The 20,204-nt window shown below is 40.5% G+C and overlaps 1 protein-coding gene across 3 annotated transcripts; it reads left to right on the plus strand.

The window, feature by feature from the left end:
* The first annotated feature begins 1,590 nt into the window (after positions 1 to 1,590).
* On the plus strand, positions 1,591 to 18,583 carry LOC145444202 (uncharacterized). 3 transcript variants are annotated; one of them, XM_080322137.1, is made up of 11 exons: positions 1,591 to 1,816; positions 2,908 to 3,108; positions 3,190 to 3,453; positions 4,455 to 4,529; positions 10,682 to 10,885; positions 13,090 to 13,356; positions 13,914 to 14,000; positions 14,067 to 14,198; positions 15,448 to 15,592; positions 16,399 to 16,483; positions 16,791 to 18,583. In XM_080322137.1, exons 1-11 carry the CDS (start codon positions 1,768 to 1,770, stop codon positions 16,833 to 16,835), a joined length of 1,554 nt encoding a protein of 517 aa, XP_080178263.1. In that variant the 5' UTR covers positions 1,591 to 1,767; the 3' UTR covers positions 16,836 to 18,583. The 3 variants fall into 3 exon arrangements, with proteins under 3 accessions (XP_080178263.1, XP_080178262.1, XP_080178261.1); XM_080322136.1 differs by having other exon boundaries at positions 2,911 to 3,108; positions 10,679 to 10,885; XM_080322135.1 differs by having other exon boundaries at positions 1,592 to 1,816; positions 10,679 to 10,885.
* The last annotated feature ends 1,621 nt before the right edge of the window (positions 18,584 to 20,204 follow it).

Raw genomic sequence — 20,204 nt, forward strand, 5'->3', positions numbered from 1 at the left:
GACGGAACCCAAAGTGCTTTCACACGAATCCGCAAGGGTTCCGTGGACCCCAGGTTGGAACCACTGAAATAGATGGAATTAGTAGCCTATACAGCGCATGTTAAGATCAATGCGTCAATATCTCTTGCGCGAGGAAATGTATTCATTCTGAAATTGCGTTGAAAACACCCGAATACCATCAACAAAATTGGTTTGTGTTGGCCCGATTGACCTTACCAGGTGTTAATATACATTTTTGGATTTCTGTATAGTCCATAATCGGCAATCTCGATTTCACGGTATTGCCCCAATGCAGCGAGTAAGCGTAATGAGGGTGTGGACGCCATACGCCTTGATTGAACATCACTGTATGCTCTTGTTTATCAGATATTTAGATGCGGGGTTTAATCATGCTGAGATGTTGACAAATAGCCATATTGCATGGGTTCTTCTGATACTCTTTAAATCCTTAATCCATTCGAAGTTACATTATGGCATCCTCTGCTGGGGGCTGCCAGTAAAACAGCACTCAAGCCGCTGCAAAAACTACAGCATAAAGTACTCCGAATCATAGCTATAGGGCTCCAAAGGGGCCTGGCTGCCCATCCACCGAAAAGATCATGGCTCTGTCAAATATGCCGGACCTGATGTGTGGAACAGTATCCGACAGTCGACGAGCATGTCCACATTCAAGTCGAAATACAACCAATTACTGCTAAATAAATACAGTCCATCCTCAAGATTACCGGACCACGACTGACCTATCGAACTCGCTTCCCATAACATGCCGCCCTATTTCTTGTCGCTTTCTTTTCTGTACTATCTTCTTTGCTTTTATTCAGTGTGCATGCCTCCTCTTTACATCGCGTAGGCCAAGGTGGGTGTCTGATTACATAGACTACTCCAAGTCGCTTCGACATCTTCCTGTCTTTTCATTGTATCGCATTTTGTGGTGTATTGAACTGATAAAAAAGATTGCTAATAAACCAATGATGATATACAACTATAAATAGATTTCCCGCGTCAATTCTGCAAAGGGAAACGTTTTGCAATACTGTGAGTGAGTATGTTCCAGATGCGTTGCTGTCAATAAAGAATTGGCATGGTGTGTTCATTTATTACTACTTTATTACTACCACCCTCGTACGAATTTCATGCAAACTCGAATACGCCGTGCATTAACAATGCGTCTGTACAGAAAACAGTTACTGCAAAATGTGCACTTGTACAAAATGGATTGCATATATTCCACAAAATTACTGATGTGACAATCATTCGAGAACAGTCGAGATCTACGCACTCACCGAGCCGCCTAAGATGGCGGAGCACGATGATTCGTTGGTTCGATCACGAGATGTATAATCTCTAAGATGGTGTAACACCAAGCCTAGTTATAGATATATATATAAGGCAGCCCAATTTATCTTCAACATAGCTTCATCATGATCTTGGCGAGTGCCACCGCGAGAATCCGTTTTTCTTGTTAAGCACTGTAGCTGCGCGTCTTATTTTGTATAATTAGGAATACTTAGGCCTTCTATAGAAGCTAAATTTTGTGCAGTCGGGTTGTATTGCCCAGTACATTATACGGATATTTCGAAATCGTATAATGCATTGTGATAGGTTACGAAGTTCCATTTACTATACTCATAAGTCCGCACTTATAGATTGGATGCGCAGCATTGAGCATGGCTGACGAGTTATTTATGAGAGATTCGTCAAACGTTACTATCGTTTATGTTATGTTTTGGAAAAAAGCAAACGTACTTATAATAGATATTCTCAAAAATGATCGGAAGATTGATTACGGCGTTTTTACTGGTTGCTTACGCTCAAGGTGGGTATCAAGTTCATTATTGTCACCAGAATTTCGAAATGCTCAATTGTTCATCGCTGTTTTGTATCTTGGAAATGTGGACGTCGGCAGCATGGCCTCTCTTCTAAATTTGTAATAGCAGATGGTGAAATTTTGTGGTTTTAGATTTCTTTATATGACAAAGGCTCGAAATTCATGCTCATCCAAAGGAATTTTACAAATCGAAGCGCAGGTCATCATATGCGTCAGCTGGCAATCGACCCATGAGATAGACCGTGTATCAAAGGATACAGTTTGCGTTTATATATTCTGCCATTTTTGTGGGCTGACATTATTTGCCAATTAGCATTAAATGCTATCAGTCCTCTGGTATATCATACGGTTCCCTCTCCTAAATTTGACATTTCAAAAGTCGTTGTATCCAAAGAAAAACAGTCATCAAGTATATGCTTCTAACTTTCCTCATTAGCAGCCCCGTGACTGGTTAAACACGACTACGAAACTGTGAAATAGGTATACAATACACACTGGTCATTGCTGACTCAAGGGCATTCCAGAATGACTGGTTGCCAATGCCGATTGTACTGGAATTTTGAAGACATCGCCAAGACGCCTTTGCATTGGCGTGGATAATGTATGGCATCTCCTGTCTCCGCCAGTGCTAAAACCATGCAAACATATTCGGCGAAATTTATTTATTGCATCATCAGTTATTGTGTACTGTATACGTACAGTACAGGACACGTGCATTCGCGCGTCGAATGTCAAAACAATGTAAGAGTATCAGTCTTTGTTTTGAGTCCTGGGCGCTGAGCTCATGTTATTTGTTGATGTCTAATGCATATATGCTATTCTTCAGTTCGCGATGGCTGGTGCAATCCATAGAATAGGCGTAAAACTTCTACTTTACGTAAATGACCACGTGACACTTAGCATACAAAGAAAATATTCCACAGTATATTGCCTCCACATTACCGCCTTTACAAGCTCCGAAATCTTAACCTGCACATAGTGCACAAGCAATACATGATATGGAACTTTCCACAGCTTACCTTAAACTCTCGGTATATCCGTCTTACTCATATATTTATTGAGATACATTTAATTTTCAGCAGCAAGTGCTGAAGCATGTGGCAAGACTGTTACTCTCGACCATCCCGAGACGGGTGGCACAATGGAGATGCACGATGAACATGGAGGGCTGGAATGTCTGCAAATTGTCATACCTGAAAACGATAAAACTTTGGGCATGCTGCTCAAGCTTGGAGGCGATATATCCCTCCCGAAAGGCGACGATATGTCACGCATTTACGGTAAGATAGTTGCCTACACAACCCAGCTGCTACTGTATAAAAAAAAAAACAGAATTATATCATATTGTTTCAATTCTCCAGGCTTTGAAAGCGAACTGCCGTGTAACGACTCTGCAGTTCCTTGCTGTCTGATATTGACCTTCAGCAAGTCCTGCAGCGTGTGGAAAGAGAAACTATACGGCGAGTGTCTTGGGCGAGTCGATATGAAGATGATTCATGGAAATACGTCAATGGCGTTGCCTCGCGCTGAGACATCCAGATCAGAGCGCAACAGCTCCGATGCATCTGCTTCTGTCGAGTACAAGTACATTAGCGATTATGACGGGATATTGCTAGATTGCTCCGGTAAGTAAGCTCCCAAAACATGATTGATAGGATAATGCTTGATTGTTCCGTTTCGTATTGAAACATCACTATACTACGAGGTCCTGCTGGTACACCCTTTCCACGCCAACTATATACAATACCGATTCGTTTGGGCCGTTGATTTGCGTCACATGAATAGGTTTACGGTTTTAAATTAGTCATTTACTCAGCGAAGACAGGAAGAATCGAAAAATAGTCGCCAATAGAATATTTCCCATGACCGCCTGACTATGGACTACGATTGTTTTACAAATATCGAGCACTGCAGATAGCCTAGGTATGACGTCAAAGCAACACGAGATGCAGTAAAAGGCTTTGTTTTACACTTAGGGTGGACGCCAGTTGGACTTACATTGTCTACCATTAGTTCAAATCGGAGACTATCAGAGATCGGCTCAATGTAATGTGGCCGCTTGAATGGTGCCTGAATTTTCGAATTATCTTTTAGACTTGGACCATTTTAACGTCGTATTTGGATTTTCAATCTATATCAAGTATTTTGGAGTCGGAATAGCTCTTAAATTACTACTATCACAGTAGATCGATTTGCTTCCATCTCTCTGCGTATTCACAAAATGGAATCACTCATAAGGGTTGCATTTAAAACAAAAATCAATTTAAAACAAACAAGTTTAAAAGATATTTTTTATTGTGTTTTTTTGGGTTTTTTTTGTTGTTTTTTAAGCCATGACGTCCCGAATATTCAATTGTGACGTCATATTGGATTGGCAAATATACGGTAAATATAGCTCCTTTGACGAAACATCTACGTACTATAGCTGTTGTACCGATGATTTTGAGGGTTCCAACCATCCCATATCGTATACGTCGGTATCATCGGGTGGTATATTGTCTGTAGGCTCATACAACATGTGTTTTGGAAGGTATTTACACAATTATGGCATAATTTTACAACTAAAAAAAACATACTTTTTTTTTAAATGCATACTACTCATAACGGCGATAACTTCCTTCGACAGATAGAACGCCTCCTCCTACCTTCGAGACCACATCCGAAGACAACCAATCGGTGACACTCGAAAACTCTGCCAATGGTAAGAAATAGCGTGCATTATGGCCATAGTCGATAAATATCTGAACTGCGATAGGATTTTAGAACAAACTTTTTTGAGCCCATGTGCCTTTTATGGCCATTGCCCATGTATCTATCGCTTACATCGACAAAGCAATGAAGGTTTCAGGTAAACTGATATAAGTGAAGCAGTGCAACCACTGAAATGTATTCTCGGTCCAAGAACACAACAATATCAAAGCGTGTTTATATATCATTATGTCCCATTGGCATCATCCCGCTCTACATTCAACTATTTATCGCGAGAGAACCTATTGATATATTATTCCTACCAAGAATATATAGTCTTAGAATTTTATCCTATTAGCAGTAAGGCTACTATCAAAATATTTATATATATGACATCCATTGATTAGAAGCAACTGTTTCCGATTTCAAAACTGCTCTGGGCAGTGCTCCACCATCATCTTCAGCTTCAACGCAAACAAGACATACTCTTCAAGAAAACACAATGCTTGACGGAACAGGTGCCACCAAAGAATTGCTTCAGGAAAACACTCCAGCGGCAGGTATGATTTGTCTATAATCCACTTTAAAGTATTTGGCGCCATAGTTAGCCATATATTTTCTAATTCAGACTCACCTCATACCGAGCACACAACGGAGAGTGAGACAATGTTTTTCAATAGATTTTCGCCCAAAGTTAGATGGAGTTCGCCAGACGAGGGAACACTGCGCGTCCATATTGCCCCGACAACAGGTATGTGATATCTACTGCAAGTTAATATAGAGCTATAGTTTTATGAAACCATGTTGCTCTAATCACAGAAGTAAATTGTGACACTTGTAAGACTCGATATGAAGTATTGTAGAATGTTAAGGCCATACGTAATACGTATTGATTATATAGCAGGCCCTCTGTTTTGCAGAAAAGGAAATAGCTCGGGGGATCAATCGCGCGAACGAAACGGCTTGTATTGTGATCATCGTTGGCGCTGTTATGGTCATCCTTGGTTTGATCTTTCTTGCTGTTCGAATTTATACACGTAAAAGGTTCGTAAGCAATCTTATGGATGATGTGTAATTGTGTAGACGCAATCTGCGCATCCTATGCTGGTTCATATCCGACCTTTCTTTTCTCGGCATGTATATGATGCCAAACGACACACATTTAAATTATTATAGATTATGAACGTTAAATTACCAAAGATTTCCATTTCCCAAGGAATAACCCATCGACGGACCAGAAAAACAATGGAGCGCCCGGCGAATCTTAGTTGAATAGCTGTATGAGACATGTATGATCAGTAAGTCTTGGTATTTTATCAAAATGTATTATCGATTTTACAGATACGCAGTATATTTCTTGTTAATAAAAATTGGTGTAGTAGCAGTATCATGAAACATAGGATTAAAAAGACGTCTATCCATTTTACTAATTCGCCTCCTACTATTAAGGTAACTGATTATTGTGCTATGATATGTAGTGATGGTCTCGTAAATTCGCCATTTATACTTTCAGAACGTTACCCTCTGATGTAGTCAAGAGATCCGGAATGGTTCACAGAATGAATAAATCGGCGAGTATACTATCTCGTAAATCGCGGCGGAAACACAGAGGCCTCTAATGGTATGCAAGAAAATCTACGAACTTCCTGTGTGCGATGGCGAGTGACAGGAGTTCAAATACTCATTTCTCCGCGTTTGAATCGTAACTGTTTCACTTTGCATTCTTCAGAATGTCCATACTGGTGTGATTTCATGAATATTTTCTAAATCGGTGATATTCTAAAAGTTCAATGTAATATAATTCTGCTGTTGTAAATACAGTGTTTGAATATTGTAGTATGTGGCTCAAAACGAAAATTTGGTGACAAAATGTTATGACTTCTATTGCACGCGTTAACCTCTTCTGGTATAATCTTTCATGAACCAGGAATTTGATTGGAAATGATTCATGGAGATTTGAGATCTTAAATATATCGACTGGCAGGTCTCATACATGCTCGATCCTTGAAGCATACCGTATATACCGTTCGCAGTTGATAGATATTGCTTCCGCGACTCGAAAATTGTGTCCGTACAATCATTATCGTATTGTATTACAATAATTCATTTGGCATCCAATAAACTTTTCTCGCGATGTAGATATAAGATACATGTGACTTTTAATTGGGTTAGGGAAGAGGAAATGACGACAGGAAATATACCAGTACTATCACACCATTGTATTGGAAGGTATCGCGCATATCTAATAGAGCGCGGCAGCGGGATCGTCGACCAAGTTCATGTACAGCAAGTCAGCAAGTGCGTCGTGTCATCATATTGCATGACATGATCGAGGTAGTTTTCTTCCTAAAAATTAGTTAGCAGGACTCAATATTATATCGACAGATAGATAGTTTTGAACAGGGGTGGCCAACCTGCGGCCGTGGAAGGAAATTTCTGCGGCCGTGGACACGTAGTTCCATTAGTATGTGTTGGCGACCGTCGACATGAAAATTGAATTTACGAATTGACTCCCAAATATTTAGGAGATTTTAATCAACCTTTACATTTTCAATCACATGGGCTGAGAAATGATAAGTGTTTGATGGGAATATGTGTAACTACTAATATTAATGACGAAATTCATTCATGAATCTGAAAATTTTCCGCGCTTGGCGCGAATATGACGGATCCAAGGATCTATTCATAACATGACCGACCACTCGCGATTTCGGGGCATATAGTATTCCGATATGAATAAGTAGACTAGTCTGAAGCTCATCGAAAATGTACATGGACAGTTTAAATGGGTATTTGCCGTCCAGTTTGTTCATTACGAGCTCTGCCCTGGAATGCGGCCTTTGGCCACATGACTAATCGAAATGCGGCCGTGAATACCAAAAAGGTTGGCCACCCTTGGTTCAGAAAGTACAGCACGCTGTCTGTGTATGCTTATTGTTTATGTTAACGCATGTATTGTACCTGTGTATTGCACAGACAACGGAACGGAAGTTCAGCATGGATGCATCTCTTATGAGAAACCATGTATTATTTTCTTCAAATTTGAAAATGCCGACGAGTGCTGCAATGCAGTTGCGTATCGCAGTACAGTAACACAATCGTATCGTATCACGCAGTGGGTTGGATATTTTTCTGTTCTTGTACTTTTAAATGTCGTTGTACGTACGTCGTACATATATACTGAACAGGTTTGCGTCGTCAGAAAGCAACAGGGTTGTTATTAGCAAGACTTATTACGCACGGAAGCCTTGAAGTTAGTTCGCCATTATGGTATTACAACGGCGGCAAAAATGGTTGACTTCAAGTGGAATTATATGAATCCTACATATGCATATGCAAAAGCTTGATAAATCGAATAATTGCATATCGATGGTGAAATAATCTGAATTTGTTGTGTCGTAAACACGAGCAAAGTCGATGCAAGTTGTCATCTTTTGCCCGTGGACAGTAGTAACTGAACAAGTGAACATGGACATGACTTCCTGCTATTGTAAGCTGGTGAAACGCATGCAGGCTCGCCACACGTCTCAAAATTTGAAGAAGGGAAGTGATAATATCTCGCAATTATCGGCGATTATGGTAGTATAAAACGCAGTATTGGATTATTGACCTCTCGTCAATCACAACAGATGAGTTGGTAATCGGGAATGTTTACATCGCCTGATTAGTATATCAATCTATTTTCTTTTAGAATTGCAACCCTTGCCGATTTGCTCGCTTAATCAAGCCGGCAGGAATTTGTGATCCAACCACTTGCTAGAATTGGATTCTTTATTTTATTTTGAATCGAATTCTTTATTTTCGATCAAAAGCACCTTTCCAATTTGATGATATTCTGTTCATATAGAAACTGATACCAATCATTAGTCAATCCGCATACGATTCGTATACGGTCAGGGAGAATCTTTATACAATCACACTCAGCATGAAGATAGGTCACGCGTACTCAATAGCAAACCAATATTCGGGAAATCACCGAGTAACAAACCACAGCGCGAAGGTACCACAAGTAGCACTCTGGAAAATTCATGTAGAATTCATTGTTCTAAGAAATAGATATTACGAAGTCATCCAATGTCACAAAAGTCATTCTTGTATTGCGTGGTCTATAGACTTGCATCGGGGCCTGCATCGTATAGGCCCCGCTTGCATGCAGCGTAAACTATGGATTTGTATATAGAAAGTTTTAACGTAAACCGTCGCATGTTGACTTAATCTCATCTCCATGACGTAGCCATATTAATGCCTGGGCTGAGATATGTAGATCTCATTTACTGTTGATTAAGGAAATGAATGTACTCGCAAATTCGCTCCATGCATTCGAAGACCTTAGAACAATTGGTGAGTGTGTGGACTGTGGATCCCTGATGCATACGTTAATATATACTGGGATCTGGTAAACGATATTGATCAAGAGCAACCAGAATCGTTGGCCAGGAAAGAACGCTGAAATCGATGTGAAGTTAGTCAATGTTGACATGTAGACAATATAGTCGACTAGTCGTGGTATATGAACTGAACATTTTCTATTTCCCGCGAAAATTAAAATGAGTCATTATCGCTCATGCTTGGATTGCGCAATGCACTTGTTTATGGGGATATACTGTTTTGATTCGCTGAAGAGTGTATGGCGGTTACGTAGCGTATATATTGTCGTGCTCATGATGGTGTGAATCTATTACGTATAGTCCGGCGCTCTCGTTATGGTGATTTGAGAATTCTTCCGCTTCTCAATATTATTACATGAAATCTCCGAATCATTCGTTGTATCGATTGCAATGTATGTAATGCATGTGAGACTTGCGTATCAACACAGCGCGATCAAATAATTGATAGGTTCGATTTGACCGCCACACATGGTGTGTATTTCCTCAGGTTAGGTGTCGTGTTTTTGATCGATATAAGAACACCATGACTTTAGGTCTAAGTCTACGGTGAAACACCCAGCAATCTCTCTCTCTCAAGGCGGTTTATACGACGACTAGCATGAACCGCTTAAAAGGCTGCGTAGTGCGAATAGACTGCATAATCGTGGCTTCCTCATATCACAGGCTAGTATAAAATACCGAGTGACCTAGTGTGCGAAAATTGAGGGTTGATCTAGCCTACTTTAAAAACGTATCGTCAAGGCCAATAATTGTTATTATATGCAGACTTATTTTAGCATACTAGTAAATTGACAGGTGCTACTGAAAAATATAGACTCAGTAACTCAGGTCAGAAGATCATCTTTGGTCGTATTTTTGCAAGATAGATTATTTCGTTATATGGAATTTCCGAGAGCATGGCAGATATTGATTTAACAGCTAATTGCATGATTAGAGATTGCAGATTGATTAATTCCATTTTATTCAATTTCAAGTAAGTATCTATAGGTGGACGTAATTATTATAGATAATATCAAGAATGATCGGAATATTGATGATTACGATTTTACTGGCCGTGCCCCTTCAAGGTGAGTCACTACACAATTATTCTAATATGTGATTCGACATTTTTATTTTGTGAATGGGTCCATTGCGATGTATGAGGATTCGGTTGAATTATTATCATTCGAATACGAAAGGGAAATCTGTTTGATTACAATCATTCTAAGATTTCGCAATAACCGCAATAACAGGATTCGTTAGGGCAGTCGTCGATTTCCTGTTTCCGACATTCGCGGGTGAAATGTTTCTGCAATAGTAAACAGGTCTGTTGCGTAACCATTTGTTTTTGCTCCTTAGCAATGATATCATGTGCCCGATTTCGCACTACTCCATTGGCACCATTTGACGCTTGAATAGAACATATTATGCTATCTGTGGCGATCGACTGGTACAACATATAGCGGATGTACTGCATGTACGCAGCACATGGAAAGTCACAGGATACTTCATCCTGTGTGAGAAATTGTCTGTATTTCACACTGTGTTCAACATTATAATTTGCGGATGACTTAATAAAATGAAATAAATATCAAACCACAACAGCAATTCTATAGAATGTAAGCTCGTACATCCATAAACAAAGTAAACTGAACAGCGGATATGTATCGTGACATGTTTGCGGGGCTGAATTCAACATCTCGAATCTATGACCCAATCTGTTCCTCTCGCTAATATGTTATGTTAATGTAATTCTCAGCACCTTTATGCATTGTACTATATGTTTAATTTACAGCAGTTGCCAGCTACGAAGTGTGTGGAAAAACGATTCCACTCGCCCATGCCGCATCGGGAGGCACAGTGCAAATTTACGACGAGAATGACGACCAACGAACATGCTTGCATGTCGCCCAACCCGAGAACAACGACATTTTGGGGGTGATGATTAAACTGCACGGGTCGCAATCCTTCTCGGAAGACACCGATGTGACAAGTGTATCAGGTATGTTGATTACGTTTCAGATACCCTGATATTTCGTGAATATTACTATCGCAAGGAACGAGCCAACAACCGAGTGATTTTATCACACTATCAGGATTTTACTTTAAGGACTTCCGACTACATTCATTGCAGTAGAATTTATCAACTCAAAGACTTTTCGTGTGCCCCTTGTCAAGAGTTAACGGCATATACGTATGATATAACTATGACGTATCAATGCAATAAAAAAGTAATGCTAGGCAAAGTCAGCTGTTACGATAGTCTCACAAGACAAAGAAACGAGAGAAAATCAAATTATACAATACACGGAAGACGTCACACAGACAATTAGCGGTATGTAAATGGAAAATTTCTAAGATTGTACAGAAACTCCTTCTGCCGGCATAAATCATGATTGGTCAATGGTCAATTGTATGATAGATGACTCCAATACAGACAAATGGAAAGCAGATCTGCATTTGGCAATCACAATGAACATACCGTCATTGTAATGACTGGCACAGACAGGATAACTCATTAGATGTTGACCGATTGATGAATTTAGTGCTTTAACATGGTTATCGGAAGTTAGGAGCCAAAGTCGCTCACTTCTCTACACCTACGAATAAGAGCAGTGGTTCTCAACCTTTTTTGACACGCGCCCCCCTTGGAGATGGTCAAAAAACTCGCGCCCCCCCCCCCTGACCCCCCTTGCATTTATCGTCATGTCAAAAAGAGCACATCATCTAATACAGAGGTGGGCAACGTTTTTGATAATCATGACCGCATTTCGATTGCTTATGTAGCGTAAGGCCGCATTCCAGGGCATAGCCGCAATGAACGATCTGGACGCAAAATCCCTACGGTAAACTGTCCATATCCATTCCCGGTGAACTCCGGACTATTCTACATTTCACAATGGCCTATTGTACGCACCGAAATCGCGAGTGGCAATGTTATGAATAGTTGCCGGGAGGTGCATATTGTCGCGCGGAGCGCGAAAATTTTTCAGGGCCGCGAACGAATTGCTATTTCTTGCCAATTCCCATTCCGGCTCAGATTAAGAAGGGCGCTACTGCATTAAAATAGAAAAATGAAGTCTTGTTGAATTGCGCGGAGGGCGAAGAAAATTTCAAGATTAATTAAAATCTCTCGAAAATGCGGGAGTGAATTCGTTATTGCAATTTGCATGTCTACGGCCGCCAACACATACTAATGGAATGAGGCGTCGACGGCCGCTCAAATTCCCTTCTACGGCTGCAGGCTGCCCACCCCTGATCTAATAGTATACATAAGGTATATCTTACGCCAATTTTGAATCTGCATTCTGTTGAGTCTTTTACATTGCTGACAAATTTCTTCAAATTTGTTTGAAAATAACAAAAAACAAGACATCCATTAATTAATTTCAATGTAGGTCACCCTGAGACTAATCCTGATGCTGGTAGTGAGTACAGAGAGCAAGGCGTCGTTCTGTCCTGCCAGGCTAAATTGGATCAGTTTTCGAAATGAATTAATTGTGTTGATTTATAGCCTAATTGATGGCGAAACCGGGCCACCTATGTTGCATCTAAGTCTGTCTTGGGCAGTGCAGTTCGCACGCTACTAACAAGAGCTGCCCAGCGCGACAAGCTTTAGGCTACTGTCAAAGCTATGAAGCAATGAATGACTTACACGTGGGAATTGCTCTCTATATCTCCAAAGAATTTCAAAAATTTGCTCAAATGAAGTTGAAATCAGACTGTACTCAGTTGAGCGCTGTTGCTAGAGTTTGTATTTTGCAAGCTTTCTTGAATATGGAATAAATTTCATCTTCATTAATCGTCTTCTCATAATGGATGTGAAACACATGTTCAGACACGTACAATTTATACTGACTTCGTCAATTTCTCGCGCCCCCCCTGAGAGCCTCCCGTGCCCCCCAAGGGGGGCGCGCCCCCCAGGTTGAGAACCCCTGAATAAGAGCATAACGATCGATAGGTTGATTAACTGACCTCATCGATTTGGTTTTCGTCTGAACCTCTTCGTATATGCTTCTTACTGTGCAGTTAACTCTTGATAAGGGGCGCGCAAAAAGTTATTGGGTCAATGAATTCTACTTCAACCAATTTAGTATTAGCAGTATGTAGTAAAGCAATATTCAAGTTTAATACCGCCAGTCACATATTCGACTATCTGGATTTACGTATGTTTCCGTACATTGTCACTTGGCTATACATCGACAGGCTTTGAAAGCGAACCGCTGCCGGACGATCCCGAATTTCCGCGCTGTCTGATATTGACCTTCGGCAAGTCCTGCAGCGTTTGGAAAGAAAAACTCAACAGAAAGTGTCGCGGGCGGGTCGATGTGAAGATGATTCATGGGAATTCGACTATAGAGTTGTTTCGTGGGACCTCGTCAGGATCAGAGGGCGATGAAAGCTCCAACTCATCTACAACTGTTACATACAAGTACATCACGGTTTACGATGGGATTTTGCTTGATTGTTCCGGTGAGTGTATGTTGGTGGAAGTTAACGTCGTGGATTGGTTCCAGTCCTTAATGAGTGTTTGAGCTAACTACGCATTTCGTTTCGATAATTTAGCTATAAGCATTTCTTGTGATCGTAGCAAACTGATGCGTGAGCGACTGTACCACGTGCGTTACGCTTTGTGTGTGAGCTTATAAGACGAGCCCGCCCTGTTTAATTTGAAGACTTTTCCATTTACTCCCCACCCATCGCGAGATCCATATAGAACATATAGTTTGCTTTTAACTTGACAGCGAGCAGCCGTGTGCCCGTGTTGATGTTTCCATTTCATTACAATTCCCGAAGAAAATTATTATTATCGATTCGTGGATAACAAGTTAACAACTGCTCCATAATGCAACAATCAATGCCAGTGACATGTTATACAGAAGCTTGTTACGCGTCAAAGTCAAATATTGCTCTGTATATGTTCCGCGGTCGATGGTGTTAAGCGCAGATATACCGATATAACCGCCATCCCAGGGCTTTAATATTGGACTTTTGTCTACAATTAACGATTGCTTTTGTTTGTGATTTAGTTATGACAACTGAAAGTTCTCTGTCATCCACCGCGGCAGCTCAAACCAAGGAAATGCTTCAAGAAAACACCAGTATTACCGAAGCAGGTATGGTTTATCTATTTACAATCGGAGCCACTTTAATCGATATGCATGGTGCGATCTCTTATTAAGATACGCCTCATTCTGAGAACAACACGCCAGGAATGGAGAACCAGACAATGATGTCGGATAGGCATTCGCCAAAATTTGGATGGACTTCAACAATTACGGTGCCTACGACCGTCCGAAATATCTCGACACCAGGTTTGTGTGACGTTAGTGTCCAACCGTTACGCAGCAATACACATCTCTTAGGTTAATTGACCCAATATCGGTCGCAATTAAGTAGGGCTAGGCACAATCATTCGAGTACTCGAACATGAATCGAGTATTAATTTTAAGGATTCGAATCGAGTAGTAAAAGACGATTTTTTTCGAGTACTGACATTATACGCTCCTCGCAACTGAAAGTTAATTTACTAACGTGAATTATAGTCTGGATACTATTTTTCACTGGGGAAGCCTTGAAACCTTGATTGGCCGTGTCGCAGCATACGAAACATAGTACAAAGCTACGATTGTTACTGGAAATAACACATTTACGAAGTCATGATCATCCCACAACATTCTCAAGAAGTGCAATGAAATCGGCATGGTCGAAAAATACCGAAGTATCTTTCATGTGACGGATAACTGGCATTCTGTTCTTTATGGTGGGATAAAAGAAACATATTTGAATTTTGATATAGTGCATTATGTTTTGACGTCATAATGAGTGGGACTCGAATACTGGAATCGACTCGAGGCGTAATATACGTGATTCAGAATCGAAACACTCAGGTACTCGATTTTGCCCAGCCCTACCATTAAGTCAATTAATAAAACAGTCGAGGCGAAGCCTTGCTGCCTAGACCTCAAATCAAACACGGAAGCATACACCGTTGTGTTGATCAGTCACACAAAAATACGAGAAGTTATCGTGAATGTGTGACATTTCCGATCTGCAAATTAAGTAGCTAAGACCAACTCGTGCAGTGCGCATGTTCTCGCTGTTTGCATCAGACAAGATTTCGGGCGGTACGGGCAACTTGCATACTAAAAATCATGGTTTTGAGCACGAATATTTGCCGCAATTTTGCACCGAAAGGGACTGCAATTTAATGCCAATGTTCGTCGTCGCTGTACACAGTAACGCTTCCCATGTCCGATATTGTAAAGCGATGTCTTCTGATGTTTTTTTTTATTAATAATCTACAGAATGGGACTTTAAATCGTGGCAATTTTGAAAATCTTCAAATTTTTGACAACCCTGTTCTATATATTATATATCCCACCCTGTCTAATGTATTACTCAGTGGACGTAAGCAATGACAAACTGAGACAATTGAAATGATGCCAACTCCACTCTAAACAACCGCATTTTGCAAAGAGCTATCTTTCATGCAGTGTCATGAACGAAATTCTCGAACAGGCTATATACACTGGTTATTGAGCTTTCTCCTTTCTTCTGTAGAAAATGAAGTTACATATGTGATGATTCGCCCGGACGAAACGGATTCCACATCTGCCGTTGTCATTATTATTATTGCGGTTGTTGTTGTGGTTGTTGTCGCCGTCGCGATTGCAGTAGCTGTTCTAATCAAGAAAAAATGTGGAAGGTTCGTACAAGCAATTATGGAAGATTATTGATAGTATGTGACACGTAGGAAATATTTACTGTTTAATATTAGACTTGATTCCCCAAGACGACTGAAGATAAAACTTGTAACATAACACCATTACTCAGTTTACGCTTCCATAGCCCTAACCTTGAATGACGGGGTTGAGGATAGGTATATTTATAAAACGAGACGATCAGGTCCCTATGTCAGTAAAGATTTATTCTGGTACAAGGGTCTGCAGCCATTTTTGACAAGCTAGAAATAACCAACTGGTGGAAACCGTGGGACGCACATAAGCTTACTTGTAGTTACCATGGACCACCAATCAACCATATCTTTTATAATTAATGACGTCGCGATGACGAGACCACTCTGTAAATCTCGATATGACTGCGGACTGCAGAGTCTTGCATATTTTAGCTTTATTTTGACAATTTTCGTTGCCCACTTCATCCTAACTCAAACGTTACAGACAAATCTACCTTAGAAAGGTTGCACAATGCACTGTAAACCCCTGTTTTATTTCGATATCAGCACAATTTTCTCAAGACACTCTGATGCACCTAGAGCTACCACAACACCGCACATCGAAGGTTGAATAATGGTATTAACTTAGCAGCTATTCTTTCCCTTTCTCACGATCTCATCACAATACCGTATATAGTAGGCGCGGAACGGTCAGATTACCAGGTCGTTAATCTCATGTAAATCAATACTCAAAGCATATCTTCTGACCGAAATGACATGCACCCATGCTCACATTGCGTGTTGTATTCATGATATCTACAAATATTTTTCTCAAGCAATGACGCAGCGTCAAACAAGCCGAATAGTGGGGCGTCGGGCGACTCTTTGTTGCCTAGTGGCCGGAAGGAACACGGACAAACGGTAAGCATCGTCGCATTGTATAAAACACAACTTATAAACTCCCTATAAACCATGTACGGATTAGACCAGGGGTTCATAACCTTGGGTCCATGTATGTTGTATAATCGCAGTACGCGGAAATATTGGCTCTCACTGCTCGCTCGATTCATTAAATTTGGCAATCGATTTGGATTCGTGCTTTCGAATGTCCTGCTCTATTTACGATTCTAGTCACCGTCCGGTATAGGTCATCTGGAGGCTGTTGTACACATGTAATGTGCACTTGTGCAGTGATTCTCTCGGTAATCTCGTCATTTTAATCTTCCAGGATACCACACCTTACAGCAGTATGGAGATGCCGAATATGCCATAGATTGGGTGAATCTGCGAGCTGCTGCTGCCAACTCATGCAGTCGACAACGTTCACGAATGTACTCTTGCACAAGAACTAGGCGTGGTATTAGTGCGGGAGAGTCGGACCACTCATAAGGACACTGGTCAGTGTTCCGATATATCCGTGCGATTGCTCTTCGACGACATGCTTTTTAATTGCTTCGATACTGTTTTCCATACTGTGCTTTTGTGTAAATAATACGATCCGCTATAATCCGCTCACTTTTGGCCGAATTAAGCGTGGTAACGGCTTTGTGCGAGTTCGTAAAGGCACACACCGTATTTAAGATACGGTACGGATGTGTAATAAATTGGCTGTAGCTGCGCTACATGGCGCAGATCGCATAAAATGCACCTCAGTAATACCTTCATATTAGTTGTATTGTACATTATTTTTAATACCAAACCATTCAGCAAATACTGTGTACTGTATTATTGTGTAACGCATATAGGGTTCGATTACTACTTTTTGATGTCCCCACTGTCAGGAAGCGTCTTTACTTTTTTTCCTTTAGTTTAGTGAGCAATTTCACTTCTTCTGCTAAACTTTACAGTACCAATTTATTCTGCTAGATGATCGCAATTGTGCCCAATTAAAAGCGACCATAAAGCTGACACAGCCTTGTATAGGTTTACTGTCGATGTTACTGCATGTAACATCATTCACTATAATCACTGATCTTGTGTTAAAACGAACGAAGTACTATTTATTGTGTCGCAACCTGATGATAGGAATTGCAAGCCTGTGTCCGTGTGTACGTGTTACTTTCTGTTTTTTTTCGTTCCTAAGCATTTTGATCGAATAAAGCGATTGTCCGTGTTATGCAGTGTCCGAATTTAGCTGAGTCGACTGTATTGGCTTAGTATTGCAGCGCACTGTGTTACCAATAGCATAGGACGAGATAGTGATTAGAACAAAGGTCTCAAACACGAGGCCCGCCAGAGCATTTCGTGCAGCCCGCGACAACATTTCATATTTTCATTAATTTTACAACATATAAGTCCCACATATATCTTTTCAAGTTGTAAAGGGAAGATTCCCTCTTAAATTGATCCGATAGCCGAAAACTATTCATCCAACTTCACTATCCGCGACCATATAGTAGAGCTTCCCTATTTCGCAACATTTCCAATTCACGATGATAAACCCTGACTCTTAGACGATAGTCGTTTATAGCACTATGCTTCGACGATTCGTGACTGGAATTTTTGAGTTAGACTTGGACGCGACCTTTACTAGAATTACTCAGACTCGGGCTGACTCGATGGCCAAATGAAAATGACCGGAGTGGACTCTGATGAACTCGGAAATCTGTGAACTGGTTAGAACCATGGACGCAACAAACTATTCGCGTGTCATGGGAATAGTAATAGATCAGAAGGTCGCAGCTTGGCATTTCGCTAACTAAGCAAGCAGTTGTGGCAACCATTGGCAATCTGTTAGTTACATCTTGGGTCGCTCGGAGCTTATATGGGCTCCTCATCGCCGACCCCACTGCAATTGCAGTGACTTGAAAAGCCCAGAAACGACAGTGGGTCGAGCTATAAGTCGACGACAAAAGAACCGATGAAATCATTGAAGATGCAGAGACTGCTGATGGAGTGCAAAAAGCAATTGATCATGAAGAAATGCATTGAACTGTGTGATAAATGTGATGTCGTGGAGCACGAAGCCTTAATCCGGCTATAAGCACCACTGTTGTGTGTTGTAATAATAATAATAATAATCTTGGGTCGCTAAACCATGTTATTAATGCCACTTAAAGGTACCGAGTATACCGTAGTGGTACGCTCCAACGATGTAACGATGTTGTTCGGCGTTCCGATATTTCTATAACTTATATGACACATTCATTATTAGATTTATATTGTTATTTTTCTGCTCCAATATTCGAAGGTATTTGACCATGAGCTTAATAACCCACTTATCAGGACTATACCCGAGTCCTGGATTCGGATACACTGCTAAACCCCAAATGCTGTGATAGAAGATCAATCTCTATTATCAATCTGTTAGATTCAGAATATTCATAGTAGCTGCAAAATTATAACGTGATAGCTTTTGCGATAACAATATATAATTGTTAGGGATGGTGTGAACGTGAGGTTCACGTTCGCGTTCTGTATGTGAACCTCGGAAATTTAGAGGTTCGCGTTCACAACAGAACCTTGGTAGGTTCTGCACTGTGAACCTTTTTGGTAAATTGTAATTTGCACTTCATTATAAGATATTTGGTTCAAATTTATTGCATTTCAACTGCGGGTCACTCTATGCATGGCGCTGGCAGCATAAAATAATCAACACTAAACGAACACGCACCCTGACAACCTTAAAAGTTTTACCGGTACTTGCTTTTTTGTTACCAAAAGTTGCCGAAAGCTCGTGTAACTAATAAAGTTATATTCATACAAGTGGACGTTAAATAGGGTGTGGAAACTATCAAGGTCTTACGTTTATATATATCGTTTGCTATCGGCGCAACAAAGTATTCAAAAATTTATCGAAATATCCAGCTTATCGTTTGTGAATATTTAGTGACTCTCTGCTGTGAGCTTGACCCGCAATCACACAACATCACGAGCGATATACGTAGTAAGCGAATGATGCTTATTCAACCAATCAATGACATTGATATCGTTTTCTGATGTAAAAAATCGAGCGGGCGTACGGGGTCAATCTCGACTTCATATATGTACTGTATTAATAAAACCAAATCCGTGCGATTAAGGTGCTGGCTACTGCTATATAACTTGTTGTTTATGGTATCGGTAGCGAGTATAGAAACCCGTTTTACACTCTGCTCAATATCAATGTAGCAATACTCAGATTCCGAACACATTGTCCGGTCTGGCTAAGACCGTTAAGGCGTAAGCTTATATTCCTTGGCAAGTCCTCGTCGAAATTGTTGGCAAAGCGACGGAATGTATTGATTTTATGAGATTATGATATCCTTTGATACCCCCGGTTGATACATTTAGCGACGTTTAAAGAGCCAATATGTACTTACGCAATGCGACATTATGTGGTCCGAGTCTTCGCAGGGTATCGTGTACATTAATATAGGCTATCACGTCATTGAAAAAAAGGTTGGAATTAGCAATATGACGTCCCGAGGTTCACGTTCGTCTTCACACAGAACCTTTCTAAAAGGTTCGCGTTCACACGAACCCGAACCTTTCAGAGGTTCACACCAATCCTAATAATTGTCCGCTCACATGGCGTCTATATCTTATAATTAGTATATATCAAAAACAACAACACTTCTATTCAAATAGTTATAAATGTGATAATTTTTTTCATGCCAGGCCTAAATTGATACAAGAGTAAATCCCATTTTTATGATGAGTG

This window comes from Botryllus schlosseri, chromosome 8 (genome assembly GCF_051294905.1).
Source record: "Botryllus schlosseri isolate E-star chromosome 8, Bs_hap1, whole genome shotgun sequence".
NCBI lineage: Eukaryota > Metazoa > Chordata > Ascidiacea > Stolidobranchia > Styelidae > Botryllus > Botryllus schlosseri.

Coding starts and splice junctions, on each gene's coding strand:
- LOC145444202 (XM_080322135.1), top strand. CDS start 1,768: ATGATCGGAAGATTGATTACGGCGTTTTTACTGGTTGCTTACGCTCAA. Junction 1,817..2,907: donor ACTGGTTGCTTACGCTCAAG/GTGGGTATCAAG, acceptor TTTAATTTTCAG/CAGCAAGTGCTGAAGCATGT. Junction 3,454..4,454: donor GATATTGCTAGATTGCTCCG/GTAAGTAAGCTC, acceptor TTCCTTCGACAG/ATAGAACGCCTCCTCCTACC.